At 38.3% G+C, this 20412-nt stretch overlaps 2 protein-coding genes across 6 annotated transcripts in view; one reads left to right on the forward strand and one right to left on the reverse strand.

The window, feature by feature from the left end:
* brsk2b (BR serine/threonine kinase 2b) overlaps positions 1 to 12473 on the reverse strand; it is a 131111-nt gene extending 118638 nt beyond the window's left edge. For 2 of the 5 annotated variants that reach the window (XM_059534575.1, XM_059534581.1), the window contains exon 1: positions 12197 to 12472. In XM_059534575.1, the coding sequence (XP_059390558.1) occupies positions 12197 to 12287 (91 nt within the window). In that variant the 5' untranslated portion in view covers positions 12288 to 12472. Of the gene's footprint in view, positions 1 to 12196 lie in introns of all 5 variants that reach the window. The other 3 variants (XM_059534573.1, XM_059534566.1, XM_059534586.1) reach the window with 2 other exon arrangements.
* Positions 1 to 20412, forward strand: part of LOC132124032 (methylthioribulose-1-phosphate dehydratase-like) — a 310976-nt gene that overhangs the window by 121275 nt on the left and 169289 nt on the right. The window lies entirely within an intron of this gene.

Consider the following 20412-nt stretch of genomic DNA (forward strand, 5'->3'; position numbering starts at 1 on the left):
TGAGGGTTTAATAAGTCAATGTCGACAATAAAACAGCACAATAATGGCCTAAATTAGATCAGCATATCAATCACTGCTTGACTCTGAGCACAAAAATGAATACTGAAGAGGCAGCAGATCTGCATTCAATGTGATGGGTAAAATCTGAGCTCAGTTCAGGCCCTGACCCCTCCTTGTGACGGTCTGCAGGGCTGTGTGATGCTGTTGCCATGCTGAACCAGGCAGCACTCACCCAAGCCAGATGTGCTCAGCATGTGTGCCGCACCATCTCCACAGAGACACGTCTGGCAACAGTTGCTGTGCTGTAATGCAGTAACACAGCCTCACTCCTTGAGCCGCCTCAGTCCAGAGCACAACTAAATTAGAAAGACCCCCGGTGCACACACACACGCACACACACACAGAGGAATTAGCTCACAACCAAACTGTCTCTCTCTCGATGTGCCTGTGGCAGTACCTGTCATCATTGCAGTCAAAGTGAAAATAATGTCTGTTCACCCTCTCCCCACCTCCCTAATCTGATTATGCCACTTGATCAGAAGCCTGCGCACAGGCTAAAAGCTGCTGAGAATCTCACGCGCGGACACGGGACACGCACAAGCAGTCGTAAGGCCATCTGTGTGTATCCTACGGGGTGTGAGGGGTCTTGACATCATGGAGAGATCATCACCCCAATGTAGCCTGAGGCGGTGCACTGCTATCTCTTGTAGTTGTGATTTAAGCATATTTTAAACAGATGCAGAATGACCAAGTTCCTTAGCGTGTGTGGTACTGCAATATGTGGGTGGATTTCTTGTTATGCCATGGATGGATTATTTTAGTTTCTAATGGGGGTAAATGAGATCAAAAAAAGAGTGTCACTGAACCATATTCCCTGCCTGGTAAGATGTGCCAGGAAATATCAATAACAATGATTCATAGTTGACACAGTTATCTAGTTAACGGGACTTCTCATTGGCTGTGTCCAGGTCATATGGACATGAGGGACTGGTCACATGATGTCTTTTACAACACAAAACTCATTCAGGCATGAGAAAAGTCACTACAGGAGCAGGGCTACTTGAAATGGAAACGGACGAATAATTTCTTGTCAATTGCACAAATTATTGCAGGCCATTAGCTTTAATAGCTCAAATAAAGCACGTCTGGTGACATATTACTGTGTCCGGGTTACACTTGTAAAATGTAATTAATTTCAGTAGTAGTAATCGGCTACCCTGTAGTGTGAGCACTTCACATTTTAAAGTATGACAGAATATTAAAAATGGATTTTGAAAATATTGTTAGGTATTAGATATTGACTTTACTTATGAGCTGGTTCTTTTCAGAGAATTAAAATTGTAAAATGTGACGAGTTTAGTCTGATTCCCGAAACAAACTACTATTATAAACAGGTTGATTGAATGAATAGTTAAAAAAGACCAGAGTGAATCAGTCTGAAACTCTGCCCCACATAATTCACAGCGATATCTGAAAGATAAATTCTTTCATATGAAAGAATAGCAACATGGGCAGTAACTAAAAGATACCAAAATGGTAGTAAAATGAATCAAACTGAATAGATAGCTTATGAATTAAAACCTAATAATCTGAACTGAATCAGGAAGCTGTGATTACTCAGTCCTAATAATAGTTTAAATACAATTGTCTTGTTCTATCCATCATAAATAAGCATAACAGAGAGTATTACTAAATCAGTTCCAGAAAGCATTCACTACATGGTGAATGTGGCATGAAACTGCACAGAATTACTATGCAATGCTTAATGTCACATGTATCTACAAGCTCTGTGACTTCTCCTCAAGAACACATGCTGGCTGATTTTCCTTTATGCCTTTATGCGTATACCTCAGCACAGATCACGCCTGTGAACCCATTCACTAGCCACATTCAAATTTGTAATAATAGTAGAAAAAGGCTATGCTGTCTGAACTATGCATGTGATAGATCCCTGTAGAGCAACAAACCTCATCCATTCCTCATGGAGAAACGGCTGAATATTTCATTACAACTATATTAACACAAGCTACATTGAAAGGCAGAGAATTAATGAACCAGTGCCACAGGCAAACTAAAGAAAGCACTGGAAAATAACCTGCATAACCTGCGTTTGCTCGGAGGAACATTCAAAGAAATGTTGGAGAGGAATGCTTACATTATAAATAACTCTTCTATCTTTCTGTCTCCCTCTCCCTGTATTGTGTTGGTGTTTCAGCCTTTGTTCTGATTTCCCACTGATTTCTAAATTTAATCTCTGAAAACACTTTCGCCATTCATTTCAGTGCTTCTAAAGCCTCCTCAATAGCAATAATGTGCACATTTTTCTTTCAGGTTTGGTCTATTTAAAGGTGCACTCAAGTAGCTTTAGGTTTATGTTGCGCTGGCCAATATCTTGTGTTCTTGGACCTCTGCAGTAATATTAACACTTGATTTTTTTGCGGTTAAGCCTCAGACTCAGATTTTCTCCCAAAAATGGAAACTCCATTACCATGTCGTTCCAAACCTGTATGATGTTCTCTCTTTTGTGGAACATAAAAGCAGATATTTTGAAGAATGGTGTGGTCCAAACACTAACTTTCTGTTATGTTCAACAGAAGTAAGTCATATAGGATTGGAATGACACAACAGCATTCTCATTTCTGAATGAACTCTTTAAGGCCTTATAGACCTGGCACATACAAATTGTTATGTAACACAAAAGTTTTCAGGGTACTGAATAAATGGCAACTCATTTATTTCTTAAGTGAACATGTCTAATAACTACGCAGTTACGCAGTGCCTGATCATGTGATCTCAATATGACACCATGAGATGACCTGCTACATGCAAAATAAAACAGCTATTATTAGACCACTGATATGACAGCTTCACAGATGAACATGAAAATTACAGTGTGATAAAGTATGAACATGTCTGGGCAATTTATAGGCAAGACTTTCAGGTCTTCCAACCACTTTAGACGTTAAAGTACACACAGAGATTAAACTGTATGTTCAGTTAACAGGAACCTTTGGCCATTCAAAAAGTCCCGTCGAAATTCCAGCCATTATGTGGGAAATTATGAGCTTACAGATAATATCAGACAAGGTCCAAGCTCAAATTTGGCCTTGAAAGGCACTATTCAGCACACATTAAAATTACTATTACATTCTAATAGGTCAGGCAGAGAAGCTACAATCAATAGCTGGACCCTCCAGGCAAGGCCGAGGAACCATGCGGCACAGCCGTCCAGAAAACATATGTATAAAACTGCACAGTGCACTCCTCTGGTTTCCATAGAAACCCTCAACTTGTCTTAGACAGAAGGAAAAAGAAGTGTGTAGCTATTATTCTATTGCTGGGTTTGTGCTGCGCAGGCAGTGATTGGTTGAAAAGATGTAATATTGCCACACTATTAAAAGCTAGTCTATAAGCTGGATGCACATACACACATTCTCTCAAACCCTGTTCATTTTCACCTGAACATTCTCCCCTCTAATTTACTCTTGAGTAAAAGAAGAGCTAAAGCCGTTCAGTTACGAATAAAGGGGCGATCAAGCATCAGCAACCACCTGACTAATGACACAGCCTGACCAAACCCCACCATCTGGACAGGATATTCAGCCCTTGTGGGTTCTTAACCAATCAATCATGCGTACAAAATGACATGGCACCTCATTTCATTCATACAGTACTAGCACAATGGCACCCAAAGAAAATAATGAATGAATAATTTTGTATTGTAAAGTTGTATTCTAATTTTTATTTTCAGCGTGCTTTGTGATGAAAATACTTGTTTAGCCTTCAATCATTTGTAACTGGACGAGTCTGACATGGTCTTTTGGTAAGTGTGCTTGAATATGGGCTATCTTTTTGCAGTAATGCAAAAATTGCAGTTTTTTGAAGAAATTGTTCACATATAAATGAATTCTCTCATTGTTTACTCACCCATACAGTATGTCATTCAAAACTTGATTCAATTAATATAAAAGGAACATTTCTAAAGAATATACTGGCCAATGTTTATGTATAGGAAATGAAGGCTGGAACTGTCAAGCTCCAAAATGCAACATAACGGTGATTCATACTCATGCATTTTTCCATGCTATATAATATCTAAGTAACATAAAAACATTTTTTTTAAATTTCAAATTAATAATCACAAGATGGAAATTATTATTCACTGAAAGTGCCCATGTTTGTTTCATGAATTAATCACTCTCAGTGGTTGGATCATTTTAATGAATCATAGAACCAGTTCACAAAATGTTCGCAAATTGGACTCATCTGGTTCTGGACTCAATGACCCAGATGAAACTGTTAACAGCTCACTGGAGTGGAAGATTATCAGTGAATGAAATTTTGATATGTTGTGATTCTGTCTTACTCTGAGCTTCTGTCTACCATATTTGAAGTGCTCTAACATGCTTGTTTGATGCACCAAGAGCCAATGAGGTCTATTCTCATGCATCAGATAAGCACTTTGAGCTTTAGTTTACCTTATTTGATGAGCGCTATGTATGTGCATTGATCAATGCTTTAATGCTTCTGTTAATGTTAATCTGTTCAGCCTTATGAAGTGATTGTGTCTTTTGAGAAGACTTGGACTGAACCACCTGAATGATACTGATAATTCTTACAATCTCAGTTTTGGTTGAATGGACCTTCATGGAGAGACAGAGGTTAGTCTGGGTTCAATAAACATCTTCATTTGTGTTAGTTTGGAATGATGTAAGGGTGAATAAATGCTGACAGATTTTTTTTCTTTTTTGGGGGGGGGGGCTGAACTATCACATGACGTTGCTAAAAAATAACATTATTCTGTGCATTTTTTACATTTACATTTATTCATTTAGCTGACGCTTTTATCCAAAGCGACTTACAATTGCTATATATATTAGAGGTCACATGCCTCTGGAGCAACTAGGGGTTAAGTGTCTTGCTCAGGGACACATTGGTGTCTCACAGTAGATTCAAATCCGGGTCTCTCACACCAAAGGCATGCGTCTTATCCACTCCGCCAACACCACCTCTAATTATAGTGCCATCCATCCATCCATCTATCTATTATTTGGTGTAATGATATGTGTTTATGCGTTTTAAGGTTAAAAAACACATTATTTGTTTCCTTATTGTTTCTTCTTTATGCCCCGGCATTCTGAAACGCGGCAATTTTTACAAAGCTCATCATTCTGAAAAATGAAGTGTATGATGATTGGCCAGCTATCCAGTGCATTGTGATTGGTCGAATACCTCAAGCGTGTGACGTAAATGTTACGGGGCACCGTGTCCCGGCGCAATAAGACAAACCAATAAAACCCATTACAGATGAGGCATTTGTAGCATCAAGTGGGGGCATAATTACTGATAATAATGACTTATACTGTCTTTTTATGCGTTGCGTTGTGGACGAGACTCAACTTCTATATCTCTTTGGGTTTGAGACTTTAGTCTTTGCAACTTTAGGGATCTTATCTATTCACGGACAGCTTGTAACAGTCCAAAGAGAAAGGAAAACTTGAAATCGCATCATATGACCCCTTTAGACTGTTTTTCTCTCCCTCTTGTACACTGTAAGTTTATCTCCCCTCCCTTTCAAGTTCTCTACAATCTATTCCACTCAAACTCTCTCTCATACTGCTCTCTCTGCACGTCTGTTTCTGCACCTTTCACTTATTTCACCCCTTCTCCCTCCTCTCTCTCCATGTCCATTTACTATCAGTATATTCCCATTCATTTGTGCTTGCAGTCTCTGTTTTGACTTGAACTCGCACATAGGCATGAGAGCACTTTATATGGGCTACAGGCTATCCTAATTAAACCCAGAATTAGTCCATCTGTTGAGCAGTTGCCCACTGTTTGGACTCTTGTGTAGAATGACACTGCATATGTACTGGTAGCATTTCAGAATACTTATATACACACCAATCTACAGTAAAGTTGCCATTTGGGTAATGATTGCTCCTGGCTGTCCCATTTCTGATCAGATGCTTCTTTACAAGGCAATTCGCAAATCAAGTCACTTCACCCTTGGGATCACCCTCCAGCTAAAACCTTCATTGGTTGAGTAAAGAGCAGATACCAGGCATTCATAGTAAGGCAGCAAAGGTAGAAGACGCTGCTTACAGAGGTGGTGTGACGGAGATAGAGAGAGGAACATAGAAGGGACAACACCAGGAGTTAAGGTTCTCTGCTGTGTTTCTCTAATAAAAGGCTTCACAGCTGCATCAGGCACTAGGGAGCAATTTTCTGCAGTGGGAAAGGGGGAAGGGAGGGACTACCATAACTACACAATGCAATGTACAGCACCATGTCACAGACCATGTGAGCAGCGAAAATTAATTTCTGTCTGCACAAATTACCACCAAAAAAAAAAGAGAAACTAGCTTTCAAGACATTTAGAGACCAGACTCACACTATAAATCTAGGTATTAATACCATGAAAACCGAATTTGAGTCTGCTTTGAGGTCATAAGCTAGTGTACTCCAAAACATTGACAAACTTCACTTCACTCCATTACACAGATTTTCAGTCCAATCAATGCTCTCCAGAAAGTGAATGCCACTCCTACAACACCACCTGCCACAGACTATTAACTATCAAATGCAAAAGGAAATAGTACATCAACACAGGAAAATAGCACTTGTCATGCAATTTCATTATGTTGCGGGTCAATCTAACCCATTTTCATTTTTGAGTTGGTCAACCTATGATATTTTTTTTTAAAAAATTTTTTTACTTTTCTGAATTTAGGGTCATTTAACCAAAGAAACTTAATCGCATTAAAGGTGCATATTGTTATCAGTCCATGAATGTTCGGTTCACTGGGAATTGAGCCCATGATCTTGGCATTGCTATCATTATAATCTACTGTTTGTGGTTCAGTAAAGGCACAGAGAATTATATTATATTATATTGTGTTAACATGTATTGTGTACACAATTTAGTTTGTTTAAATTCTAAAAAAAATGTCTGAATACTTTTTATAATATTCACAGTTTATTTTTAAAATTTTGTTTTTATTACACTAAATCCACTTAAGGGCAATTTTGACCACATCCATAACAATCCTACACAAAAATTCAGGGTTAGGTCCTACCAAAGTTACAATTAATTGGGGACCCTCTTTATATTATTACAATGTACTTATTTTGTTCATATTGCACTGAAAACACTTGATATGTACATAGTAAGTGCATTGTACCAATTAATTAATTTATATATAAGCACAGAGTAGTTAACACTACCTTATATAAGGTGGGACCTTAATTGGTGTATAATGTTAAATCTGGCAGATTAGGAATTTCGCCCATCTGTTCTGCCTTGAAGGCTATGGATGACCTTGGGCTATTGGGTTAATGCTATGTAGGTTCAGCAGTTACTTTAATTTAAGCTTTAGTTTTTGGTCTCCGTATGCACAATACATTCACAACCCATTTAACAAAATGTTTTACAACAACACAACTAGCACACCTCATTTTATTACTTCTCACCATGTTTGGCCATAAATCACTTACAGGGAAAACATGGAATCTCTTTGAAATGTTCATAAGGCCCAAGAGGAAGGATTCAGAGCGACAAGAATGAGCATTAAATACAAATTATACTTATATACAGTAATTGTTAGTCAACAAGGAACAAAATGCTTGCAGTTCATTCCAGCCTTAAATAAGAAACACATCTAATCCCACATAAGAGCCCATCAGTGGAATCAGCTCTGCTTTACCAATCATTCCTGCGCACATTCCTTCAACATTTTTCTGAAGGATTAATTTATTGCGTATGACGCAAAGGCTGCGTATTCTTCCATAGATTCCTCTGTGTACATCTTCCAGTGCTAATAGCGGAGACTGAATTTAATCTACATAAATCAAGGGTGGGAAAGAGGGGCTACGAGGACTGTTGCTGTCTGCCTCTGATCTCGAAGATGGAAAGCATGGCCATTGTGAGAAAAGGCTTGTGGGAAGGGGCGCAGCCATGACAACCAACCACTGCTATCCAGCACTTACTAAATGAGAGCCAACTGAAGGCAGGAATATGTCTGGGAGACTGCAACCCCCTCAGACAGAAACACACTGACAAATTGTTCACAAAGTCAGCCCAGCAAGACAGTCAACAGCTGACATTTCAAACAGGCTTTTCAGGCTAAAAACAAAACATTCTTTGTGCTGATGAAGATGTTGTTTCTTAGAGCATAATTAAATTTTCCCTTCTAACTATATTATTTTAAACAAAAACCTCACACCATTAATCAAAGAAACCAATTAGATAATACAGGTCCATTTTGATATTACAGGCCACTCTATTTAAAGTGATAGATCACTCGGAAATTATTACGTACACATGCGAAATTTAATAAATCATGTATAGCTTTCTTCTAAGCAACGCAAAAGAAGATATTTTTAAAAATGTTTTAGTGCTTTTTCTGTCCATACACTGAAAACGAATGTTCTTTTGGACCCCACTGATTATTATCGTATGGACAAAAACAGTTTAAATCTTTTTATCTTTTTGTGTTTTCTGCATATGAAAGTCAGTAATATATAGGTTTGGAACGACAAATGGTGACAGAATATTCATTTTTGTGTTAATTACACCTTTAAATTGGAGAATAATCACAAATGTGACCATTGACCACAAAACCAGTCTTAAGTGTTAATTTTTTTAAATACATATTTATAAAACATCAGAAAGCTGAATAAATAAGATTTCCATTGATGTATGGTTTATTAGGATCAGACAACATTTGGCCGAGATACAACTATTAGAAAATCTGAAATCTGAGGGTGCAAAAAAAAATCTAATACAGAGAAAATCGCCTTTATTCATTAGTCCAAATGAATTCTGAGCAATGCATATTACTAATAAAAAATGTAGTTTTGATATATTAACAGGAAATTTGTACTAAAACTTTTTAATTTAATAGGAAATTTACAAAATATCTTCATGGAACATGATCTTTACTTAAAATCCTAATGATTTTTGGCATAAAAGATAAATCGAAATGTTTTTTTTTTTTTTGGCTATTGCTAAAAATATACCCCAGCGACTTAAGACGTGTAAATATTTCAAAACAATTTGCATATTCTAAACTCCATAGTAAAGGCAAAGAGGAGCAATGGCGTCCCATATATGCAGCACCACTACCTGGATTGAAATGAACCCTACGTGCATTGCAGCAAAATGACCATACTTTATGTGGTTCTGCCAGCAGGGCTTCATATCCGTTTTGCACCAGCACCTCTGCAGTAACGGACACTCACTGGCCCTGAGGTAGTGTGTATATATAGCTTGATTATCTCCATGTCCATTCTGGAATTGCAGTGGAGGCCTGGGGCTCAACCACCACTCTGCACGGAGCCTGCCCATACAAGCCATCTAACCCTGACCCCAGCAAGAGGGCTCCGTTTCTGCCCGTGACAGTGTGCGTGATTCAGGTACTTCACTGCTTCATTAACGGGCCTCCTTTGGGACACCCTGACAGAGTGAGGGAAGGAGTAGAGAAGGGTATAAGTAGAGTAGTGGGGATAAGAACAGAACAAATAGTGGAAAGAAATACACAGTAACTGCATGAGTCTCATAAAGCAGTTATTGTTGCAACATTGTTTTTCACTACCACTACCACAGTCCAATCTGTCTCAGCCCGTGATCCCCTGTAATCTTCCTCAGCCTACTTTCAACTGACTTAAGCAGCGAGGATTCTATGTGCGATAGCTGAAGCATCACAAAGAAACAGGGAAGGCAAAAATACAGGCACGTACATCCGTTTTGATTTGGGGAGGTGAGGGAGGGGGTAAATTAAACTAGAGCGTCCTTTTTACTGTTTCCCATGGGGGTCCCGCTTTAGCTCTGAGAACTCTCTCTCTCTTCCACATCCCCAAACCAACCCCCCTTCCCATCTATCCCTACCCCTCCCCCAAGCTCCTCTTTCTCTGTGTGAGTCTCACTCATGACATATGGGCTCTCCTCTGCAGCGGCAGCACTGGGAAGCGGCGTTTATTGTGCGGCATTCTCTCAGCAGCCATGCCAACGGTGGCAGAACGAGCAGGAATACCCTCCGCTAACCAGTCAGAAGCAAACCCGCTCATCTAACCACCAGGATTTATTTTAAGAAGTGGTGCCAATAGTTTAATTGCCGACAGAACGTTCTATCTGCAAATGAACAGTGTGTGCTGTCTCTTCTGTTGAACTTCTGTTGCATGTATTTACAGTCATCACGTCCTAAAAACACATTGTTAGCACTGGTTGCATATTGGTGGGTTAACTGAGAAATCGGACCATAATTCAAGCACTGTTTAGGCAAAAATGAAAATTCTCAAGTCATTCCAAACAACTTTTTTCTTTTGAGAAACCCAAAAGAAGATATTTTGAAGCATGTTGGTAACCAAACCCCTTTGGTGACTTCCGTTTAACAGACCCACTGAGAGATTTTTCAAAATAATTTTTTTGTGTTGAGTCGTTCAGTTTTGAAATGATATGATGGTGAGTAATTAATGACAGAATTGTCATGTTTGAGTGAACCATCACTTTAAGAACCCATGGAATGACTTGATGATTGCAGTATATATTCAGGTGACAATGTATCAGGTGACAATGTATTTTCTTATTGAAATAGAAAGTTGGAGCAAGACATTTTAAGGGGTTGATTGTCCGACAAGTTTTGAATACGCTTTTAGTTTCCATTACAGTTATGAACCGTGATCTTCAAACAGCTGTTGCTAGGCAGAAGCAGGTGGTCAGGGAGATTCTTACTGGACAGAAATGTAGAGAGTGCAATGAGTGCAAGGTGAGTCATCAATATTTTTGGCCCATTTTCTCACAAGAAACAATCTCTGTCAGAATATGGACTGAATTAATGTACTGAACGTAGCTCTCAACCCTTGGTGAATTGTGTTCTTCGGTCTATATTCATAGATATACAACACCCATCATGTTGGCATCTCTCATTTGACATATTCCAGTTGTCTTGGAACATACTATTTGCAATTACAAAAAAATGATTTACTTGTGTATTGTTAAGTATAATTTAAACATAAATAACAACTTTTCTGGTCTCTATGGCACTTGAAAAGATCCACCAACTTCACCATCCTCAATTTTTTTCATTCTGCTACTTACGGGACTTACAGGAGAGCAAAGTGTCTACACTTCAGAATCTCTGCAGAAACAGTATAGATTGAGTATCATCCACATATAAGTTGCTATTGCTATTTTAGGCCTGAATATTCAACCATCTTACTGACTCAGTGTACTGCTGTTCACTGCAGACCTGACCACAAACTTTGACATCCGTGTTCTTCAAAACACAGTCAATCTATACTTTAAAAGTTGCAGTCCATGTGTTGCATAACAGCTGCAGGCACTTGGAAACGCCTGGCCAGGGATATTGACTTAATAACTGTTCTCTACCGAAGCCACAGCAGAAGAAGCCACTGGCCACAGAACATTGAGCACAAAAAAATTGCTGCCAGATCAATACTTTTTCCACACTCCCATGTCATACAGCAATTCGCAGCAATAAGCCGACATCAACATAAGAATAATCTTTGTCATGCATTGTGTGGTTATATAAAAATTATTATTGATTTTTACAACAGCTCAAATCAGCCAACAACCATTCAGTGGCCTGTAGCTAAACTAAAGCAAGATTAAAGAGAAGAGCAGTTTCAAAAACTTCAGCACCACCGGACTGCAGAGAGAATCTGGGTGAACACATGGTGCAGTACGGATGCAGCAAAACTGTCCGATCATCAGCAGCATCAGCAGCAGCATCCGAGGGCCACCTGTACCCTGATGTCAAACATTCAATTCTAGCTCTTGTACAAGACAAATGGATTCAGCAGTGGGATCTGCAAGTGCAACCACATCCCGTTGTCTGACAAATCGGGATTAACGGCATTAACTAGAAGCAAAGCGGAGCCGCAAAGACAAAATCTCATTTGCGTAGACAAGTTCCTTTTCATAGAACGAAAATATTAACGTTTGCCAACTTGTTCCACCCAAAAAGCAGTCTGCAACTGATAAGATCTCACCGGACGGCCAGAAAAGTAGGCTAAGGTCCTTAATCTGCGCAAAACCTCTCAACACAATGACATGTCAGCGCACGCAAACACACAGACACGCATCATCATATTTAGTCATCGCGCAAGGTTATAACTGAGCAGCGGTGATAGCGCGCGTCACCATCCCTGATCTCAAGCACACAAAAGGACAAACCTGTCTGTCCTTTGCCAAGCGTCTTTTCCAGGCGATACGGTCCCACGTAATTCGCATGTTGGGAGCTGTTGTCTTTTCCCGACGTTGACATTTTGCTTTACACGGACGATGCCGACGAACTGCTGCAGTTCGGCAATGAAGTATTTCTTCAGTACCGCAGTTATTTCCCCGCCCAGCTCTAGCTCCAGACGCTGCCTCTCTCTCTCGCTTGAGGATCGGTGGACGGTGGGGCTGCTGCTCTCCTCCGCGTCTCCCTCTTTCTCTCTCTGCTGCCGAGCGCTCTGATAATCTCACAGCCACAGCAGTGTGTGTGTGTGTGTGTGTGTGTGTGCGCGCGCGCAGCCTGCGCCTGCCTGCTGCGTGCGCGCCTAACACATATTTCTCATCATAGATGCTGAAGAGCGCCGACTGAATAATCAGTCCTAATACTGCATCATATGAGACATTATAAACCTCCTTGATTTTGATGCATGCGTTGTGCCGATTATTAAAAAGTTAGATAATTTAATTTATAATAGCTAATCTATATACTTACAATTTAGTAGATATTTCTACGAATAGCCTAAGATGCAGGGTGTGCAGAATTAGAATTCCATGTTTATGAGACAGCTAGTAGTTTTAAACAAATGTTGGGTAAATGTTCCATCTGCCATCTATGGTTCAGAGGTCAAAGCGCAGAGGTCTTGACCTTCTTGACTGTATTTAACAATTAAAATAATACGACAATCAATAATAACCTTTGAATCATTATAAACTAAATAAAAATGCATGACTTATTTTACATTAGATTTATCCACGTTCCATATTTTGTATGCAGCTCTGTTGATGACCTGGATATTAGCCTACAATAAATAAATAAATAAAAACATAATTTGGACCCTTTCCGCAGCATTACAGGCCTAAATAACCTCATTACATTTCCTCGGTGTTTACACAAATTAAGCTGAATGTGTTAGCCATTCAATCAGTTTTTATAGATTTTGTCTGTTTAATGTCTGTTTAATGTTTACTGCTAGAAAACTGCAAATAAAAAAAGAAGAAGAAGAAAAAAACACAAACAATGATTTTCAAATTGCACTTCCCACATTTTAGCAACAGGGTTGCAAACTCTATAGAAAATTAATGAAAAATAAAGCGGCTCATATCTAAATAGCTTCACCTCCTGACAATCAAACATTATGGAGAGTAAACAGTTTGCACGTCCTGATATTGCATTTTTTTTTCACTATTTAATTTTTTTTTTTTTTTTTTACTGTCTTCTTATTTAACAGTATCAAGACACATTTTATGGAAATTGACGTTTATTTAATTATACACTTTTTACATGCAGATACTTAAAATAATTGGTCAAATGTATCTGTTTTTTTTTTTTACATTATCTGTACATTGTCATTTTGTTATACTTTCAAATCACATATATAGATAAAAAAATAAATCTATATATCACACTAAAAGATGTGGTTTTGCTTTGACCTAATCATGTGGCTCCTAGCTACTCTTTGAGAATCAGATGCCACTGAGATTTTAGCCTTGTTTCAATATATTCCCAGGTAACTTACTTCAGAGCTTCTTAAAGACTTTGAAGTCACTCAGAACATCTGGCCAGGTTGTATCTTATCATCATCTCATCCTCACACCCTCCCTTTCTCCATCCTTTCCCTTTTAACTCTCTTGTTGAGAGTAAGGCTTATAAACAAGCATCTGTATCTCTGGGTAAGAGCTATGCAGAACTGAAAGTTCGTTTTTTTAGCTGTTCCAAAACATCATGTCACTTGTATGATTTCATCAATGTTTTAGTGTTACAGCAATAAATCTGAGGCTCCAAGTAGTAGAGGACACTCTGATGTGATTAAATCAGAGGTCAAATGTGGTTGTGACCATCTGCCTTTATTTTTATCACAGAAGCTGGAGATGTAGTGAAAAGGCAGATGAGGCTGACCTTTAAATATCTCTCTCGTACATAGACAGTCACTTACTGCAATAAATGCCAGGTCATTGGTCCATACCAGTTGACCGGTAGAGCCCATAACAACAGGGGTTTTACAAGCACAAATTCCAATTAATTAAATACATCCCCTTCCCCCCATTTCATTTAAGTCATTGTCTAAGCTGCTATAAGCAGACAGCTAAATCAATCAACATTTTCTTTTGTCATTTATGGCTCACACAATAGGAAATCGGTTCAGGGTAAAACATTACATAAACTACCCCACTTCTGTGGAATCAGATTACTCTCCAGTCTATTCGTTGGCAATATTCTGAAGTTTAAATTCATTTTAAAAGCCAAAATAGAAATGCCAGGGAGGGCAGGTCTCTTTACTGAGTCTAAAATGAAGGCTGGACATGCTCAGGGCTCAAAGAAAATAAAATCTATTAAAGGACTGGAAGTGATGTGTACACTAAAGCTCAATCTGAATAAGTACCTGCTTGAAGTTTGACACTTTTGGAACTTAAAGGAGTCAAATACTTTTATGTTTTGAATTGAAATATGATGCGATTAAAGAAACATCCTATGCTGTAAACAGCTGTGAGAGTCCCAAAATACAGCTTTAAGTTAATACTAGTGCTGCATTGCAATAGCCTTACCTCTAAATAACAGATGGCTGTCCTTCAACATAATTTGTTTGTAGAAATTGCCACCATCGGGTTCATTAATGTAAATAAAAGTCCATTTAGTGGTGTGTGTGAATGTTTCCCTTCTTGTCATATTTGCCTGGAATTACTGACCTCTGCATTTCATATTCACTCACTCACTCACTCACTCTCTCATCCAAATGACAGGGATGATAGGAAGGATATTAGGTTGTCTATGAATTGTTGATATATATTTACTGAATATAATCCCACAGAAGCAGATTTATACTACCATGCAAGGGCCATTAATGATAAATTAGCTCTGCCTCTGCAAACGCATTGCATTTCTTTATGTTCTGTACTATATTTTGGAAATCATATAGCATGATTACATTAAAGATGAATTTCTGCATGAATAGGAAACTATACAGAGAGCGCGAAGCTATTCTTTCTCTCTTTCACTGTTCCGCTCTGTTTCTTTAGTTTTTCATTCACCTTCCATTTTGATGATTAACCTTTAGCTCAGTTTTTGCAATATACGAAACCCGAATCAGAGAAAGTCTATAGGGAAATATAACAAAGGCGTACAAAACTTCTCTTATGAGAGAAAATCAGACTGATTGAGTAACTGAGTTGGATTTGTAGGTCATGTGTTTCTGGACAGCAGCGGCTGCAGCTGGGTTTGATAACTCCTCATGCAGGACCAAGTCAGGCTGTGCGGCTGAGCTTGTGACACTGCTGCAATGCCCTCTTCAGGACACCTCAGAAACAGGGCATTCACAACTGCAGTCTGATATGTTGAGCATTAGAGGACAGAAGCAATACCAGCCAAGATATTGTTGTTCGATTTTTGTTGCATTTAGCCACACAATAATAAAGAAATCTCATGTTGTGGAAAAAAAATTTCTTCATAATATTTTTTCATAATATTTTGAAATATTATGTGCCTTGTTGTTTATATTTCCCACAGAATATTCAGCTCACTAGCATTGCCAATTTTGTCAAAGGTAAACAAAGTAAAGTAAAACATAAAGTATTTTAAGATACTGGAAGATATGTGAAATTAAGTTTTTTAGTTTGAGAAAGCTAAAGAAAACTAAAATATTAAGGCATCTATATTTTCCATGTATAGTGAGGGGTTTAGTGAGAATAATTAAAATGCTGTTATTAAGATGGGTATGTTTCCAACTTAAATAAATATCAAATTAATTTAATGTTTTCTCAGTATCTTAAGATAGCATGTTAAAGGATAGTTTACAAAAAAAAATGGATTTGCTAAAAATGTACTCACCCTCAGGCCATGCAAGATGTAGATGAGTTTGTTTCTATATCTAAAAATATTGGGAGATATGTAGCATTACATCACTTGCTCATCGATGGATCCACTGCAGTGAATGGGTGCCGTCAGAATGAGAGTTCAAACATATTATAAAAACATCCCAATAATCCACAGGTAATCCACATGACTCCAGTCCATCAATTAAAGTCTTGTGATGAAAAAAATAAAATAAAGCATGTTTGTAAGAAACAAATCCATCATAAAATGCATTTTAAATTTAAACCATCACTCCTGGCCAAAATATGAGTCCAGAATCCATAATATTCTTCCACCAGTAAAAAAGTCTATAGTCACATCAAAATCCACCAACATAGAACTGTTTAGAACTGTTTTACACTGTTTTTACCTAATATTGCTTGGTCTGTGTAATTTCTCATGCTGTTTTGGACAAGTTCACTGAAGAAAGCAATATTTTGGATAGAGAACTCGTATTTTAAAGTTAAAAACATCTTAATTATGATTTTATTTTCTTTATATCATCTCTATATTCATCTAAGATGTACATTTTCAACAAATGAACAGTTTTGTGTGAACTAATCTAATTCTAACTGCTCGCCTTTTCTATCTGTACTCTAGATTGCTTCACTTTGTGGGAGGAAATGCAGTAAACTTTCATTAGAAGTTGTCACACAGTCCTACTTTCTGAAATCAGATAGTTGCCAAGCAGCAGTATGTGAATCTATCATAAGGTACATTGCTCCAGTTCAGAAATAAACAGCAAGAGAGAAAACCTTTTCAACAGCTCATTAAGATACCACTACATAAAGCAGGCTTAGGAGAGAATAAATATATACTGCTCATCCTTAATTATAATTAGAGAGAGATGTTTCTGGGGTAAATAATTACTACATAAGGCACAAATTGTTAGTAATTAGGAGGAGACTCTAGTGCAAGCAGAGATAATTAAGTCTGCACTTCTTAAATAATTGCACAGTGGCTAACAGAGAATGCTGCGTTGCAATTGTAGTCCCTTCAAATCAATGCAATTACAATAACCCAAGCTACATAGTTAACCCCTAACTTAATGTAGAACACAACTCCTCTACCCTTTATTTTCTGCCTGTTCCTAAAGCGTGGGCCTTGATTTTATGCTTATTGATTTTACCATTCTTTATTATGACTGTGACATTGCTTTCTGAGTACGTGAAACATGTGACATACCTTATTCCTGACCATTCAGTACAGTAGCCTTTGTTTAAGGCTGTGTCCGAAATCGCTTTCATACCCTCATTCCCTACTCCCTATGTTAGTCTACAATATACATATACACCATTTTAAGGAGTGACTAAAAACAAGCAAAGAATTCAGATATTGAATGCACCATAAAATGGCTGCTGTTTTTGACACTTAGATAACTAGCATACTCTAATCTTACAATTTAACTAGCTTGTATAAACCTTAATTAAAACCCTTAAATAAAAATATGCACTTAAGGTACAGTCACATTTTCCTAAGTTTGGTGAGATAATAATAATACATATGATCAGGAATTTTACATGAGGGTGAAAGATTTCTCCATGCAGATTTCGCAGCCGGTCACCCAAATTCGCCGGCTGATTATATCCACTATGACACCGCTACAAATGGCTGTCCCTTCAAATAGTGCAATATTATATAAGGTTATAATAGGTGATTTCAGGCACAGCTTAGGCGTAGGGTTAGAGATACAGACCAATCACGTAGCACCCTCAAGAATTTGCCACAAAAATCGTTGCTACTTTCATGTCTCTGTTATCACACCATGCACTCATTCGCTCATATTTCAAACAAATGCAACTGCCGTCATATCAGTTGTAGGAAAAATGAGCATTGTTGCAGTGTTTGTCTTGTTACCGATTGTTTTATATTTTGTAATGGTAAAATGATTTCTGTTATGACAATTCTCGGAGGGGGTGGCATGGTGATGTACATGACAATGTTAATGTGTTTGGTCTTGGTGGAATAGATCTACTATGCTGCTTCTGCTGCTGTGGCACAGCAAATACTGAGATTTGCTACTATCAAAACATCCATAACATGCAGCTGTGAGCATGTAAGTAATACTGCTGCTGCAAATATACATGAAATAACCCCCATATAGCATATGGGAAATTACCCCGTAGCAGATCTATACAGGTGGAGCTGGGGAAGGTGGAGGGCTTCTGAAGCACGCTACAACTGCTACTGCAAGCACTATACTAGTCATATATGTCAACTATGTCTACACAGGACGAGACAGTTGTTGTGTCGCTCCGTGCCGCACTGCCACAGCTAAAGTCTGTCTACACTGGATGCGACAAAGCGACCGTTTAAAATCATTTGAAATTTGTGTCAATACATCATAAATAGAAGAAGGCAGCAGTTTACTGTTAGGGATTTGTTGTGTGGTGTTGTGCCACATCTAGTGTACAGTAGTTCGCATCACTGATTACAATGAATGAGTTCTATAGTTCTATGGTTAGACCTATAGGACTGCGCCATCTAGAGTTTCATGCCTGAACTTCAAAAATATCAAATATGACCTTCAACTGCTAGTATGGGCAAATTTCACTGGCTTTCTGTCAATCCAAACAATCTTTCATTACTTGGAGGGTGGATTTCAAATCCTGAGGCTTTCACTTGGTGATATTTTTACTCTGTTCCCAGATATACAGATCCTTTGGGGATCCACATTGGTCAGTTCAGTCAAACCCTTGTGCCCTGGGTTTCGCCCAGAGAGCTTTCTTAAACTAAGGTCAACAGACTGTCAGAAAGAACAAAACCTATAACATCCCCATACAATGGGGCTTCTGCCGGACAGACCATCAATGTCTCAGCTTTGTCTTGTCACTGCAGGCTACGACCACCACTCCAGCTGAGAGCAACGGCAATGACCTGACAGCCAATAAACATTTTCACCAGTTTCCTCTGCCTCACACGCAGAGGCCAGTAAAAATCGACAATGCCAAGGTGACACATTAAGCCTCGTAAAAATATTTGTAGGCTCTGTGTGCTTTTTTTTACGAGCATTTTGTTGAGTGTTTACGGGCCTGATCTGAGATACTACATCAAATACATGGTAGACTAAATCAAACGTGACTTTCGTCACCTTTCAGATAAAAGACACTGAGAAGGGTTGTAATCTGTTCAGTTCAAAAAGGACACAGGAAGGTTATCAGTCAATGCAGTACCACCTAAAGCGATCAAGAAAAAGAAATATGGCAAATATCAGAATTTCGACAGAAGATTGTGAAAAGGCAGAGAGGGGTGGGTTAAAAGGAGCAAAGGCTGTTATGAAGGTTAGTGATTGAGGTTAGCAACTATGACAGGCCTATTAGCGCTAACATCTCCACCTGCTGACACATCACTGCCTAGCAGCAATGAGTGAATTAGATTTAACATCACATCCAGCCGCCACACATCTCCTGTCCCCTTTCAACCCAAACCAGAATCATGGAAAGCACAGGTTTCAGCAGTGGCGAGCTATTTCTTTCTCTCATGTGCAATAAAAGCTGATTAGAGTTGAAACAGTTGACCGGGCCTACCCTCCTTCACAGCTGCTGGATTAGAGGATGAAGCCCATCATCTGTGAAATGAAATTTCAGATGGTCGAACAGGGACAGTCTGTGGTGCAGACTGTATGCATGCTAGTGTCAGAGGGTAGAAAAGGGGCACAAGACACATATGCAAGGTCACACATCACAGCTAAAAGGTTAATGTGAAGAGGAAGATAAACATTTATCAGTCATGTGGTAACAGGACAGACTCTTCATTGAAATGTATGAAGCCCAGTCGTTAGTAGCAGTAGACAATCAATTGTGTCTCAAAACATATCAAACAAATATGAAGATTCATCAGTTTTGCTGAGTTTAGAGCATCAGGCAATGGAGACAGTAGATTTACATTTAGAACAAAATTTTAAATCACTGTCCCTCAAATAAAAATTGCTTGAAAATTGCTATAGAAATTATTTTAACAGAAATTACTAGTAAATTTCAAACAATTCAGACGAACAAAAACAAAACAAAACGGCAAGTAGCATTGAATTAAACATGACATTTTGAAGTACAAACACTGAAATAATATTTTTATTTACAACTTGTGTATGATAACAGAATACTTACATGGCACACAGGAATAAAGTAATTAATTCATCTCAACATATTTCAGATCAAAGGCTACAGCTTTACTAGATGACAAGAGTGCTTAAACATGGATGGATGACAGTTGCAGAGTTGCCAGATCTGCATATTAAAAATCGACCAATTACACAATTCTAAATACAAAAACGTAACCTCTGATATTCCGTAAAATGCATGTTATCCTGTCACTGTCATGCATCACA

The sequence above is a fragment of the Carassius carassius genome, chromosome 3 (assembly GCF_963082965.1).
Source record: "Carassius carassius chromosome 3, fCarCar2.1, whole genome shotgun sequence".
Classification (NCBI taxonomy): domain Eukaryota; kingdom Metazoa; phylum Chordata; class Actinopteri; order Cypriniformes; family Cyprinidae; genus Carassius; species Carassius carassius.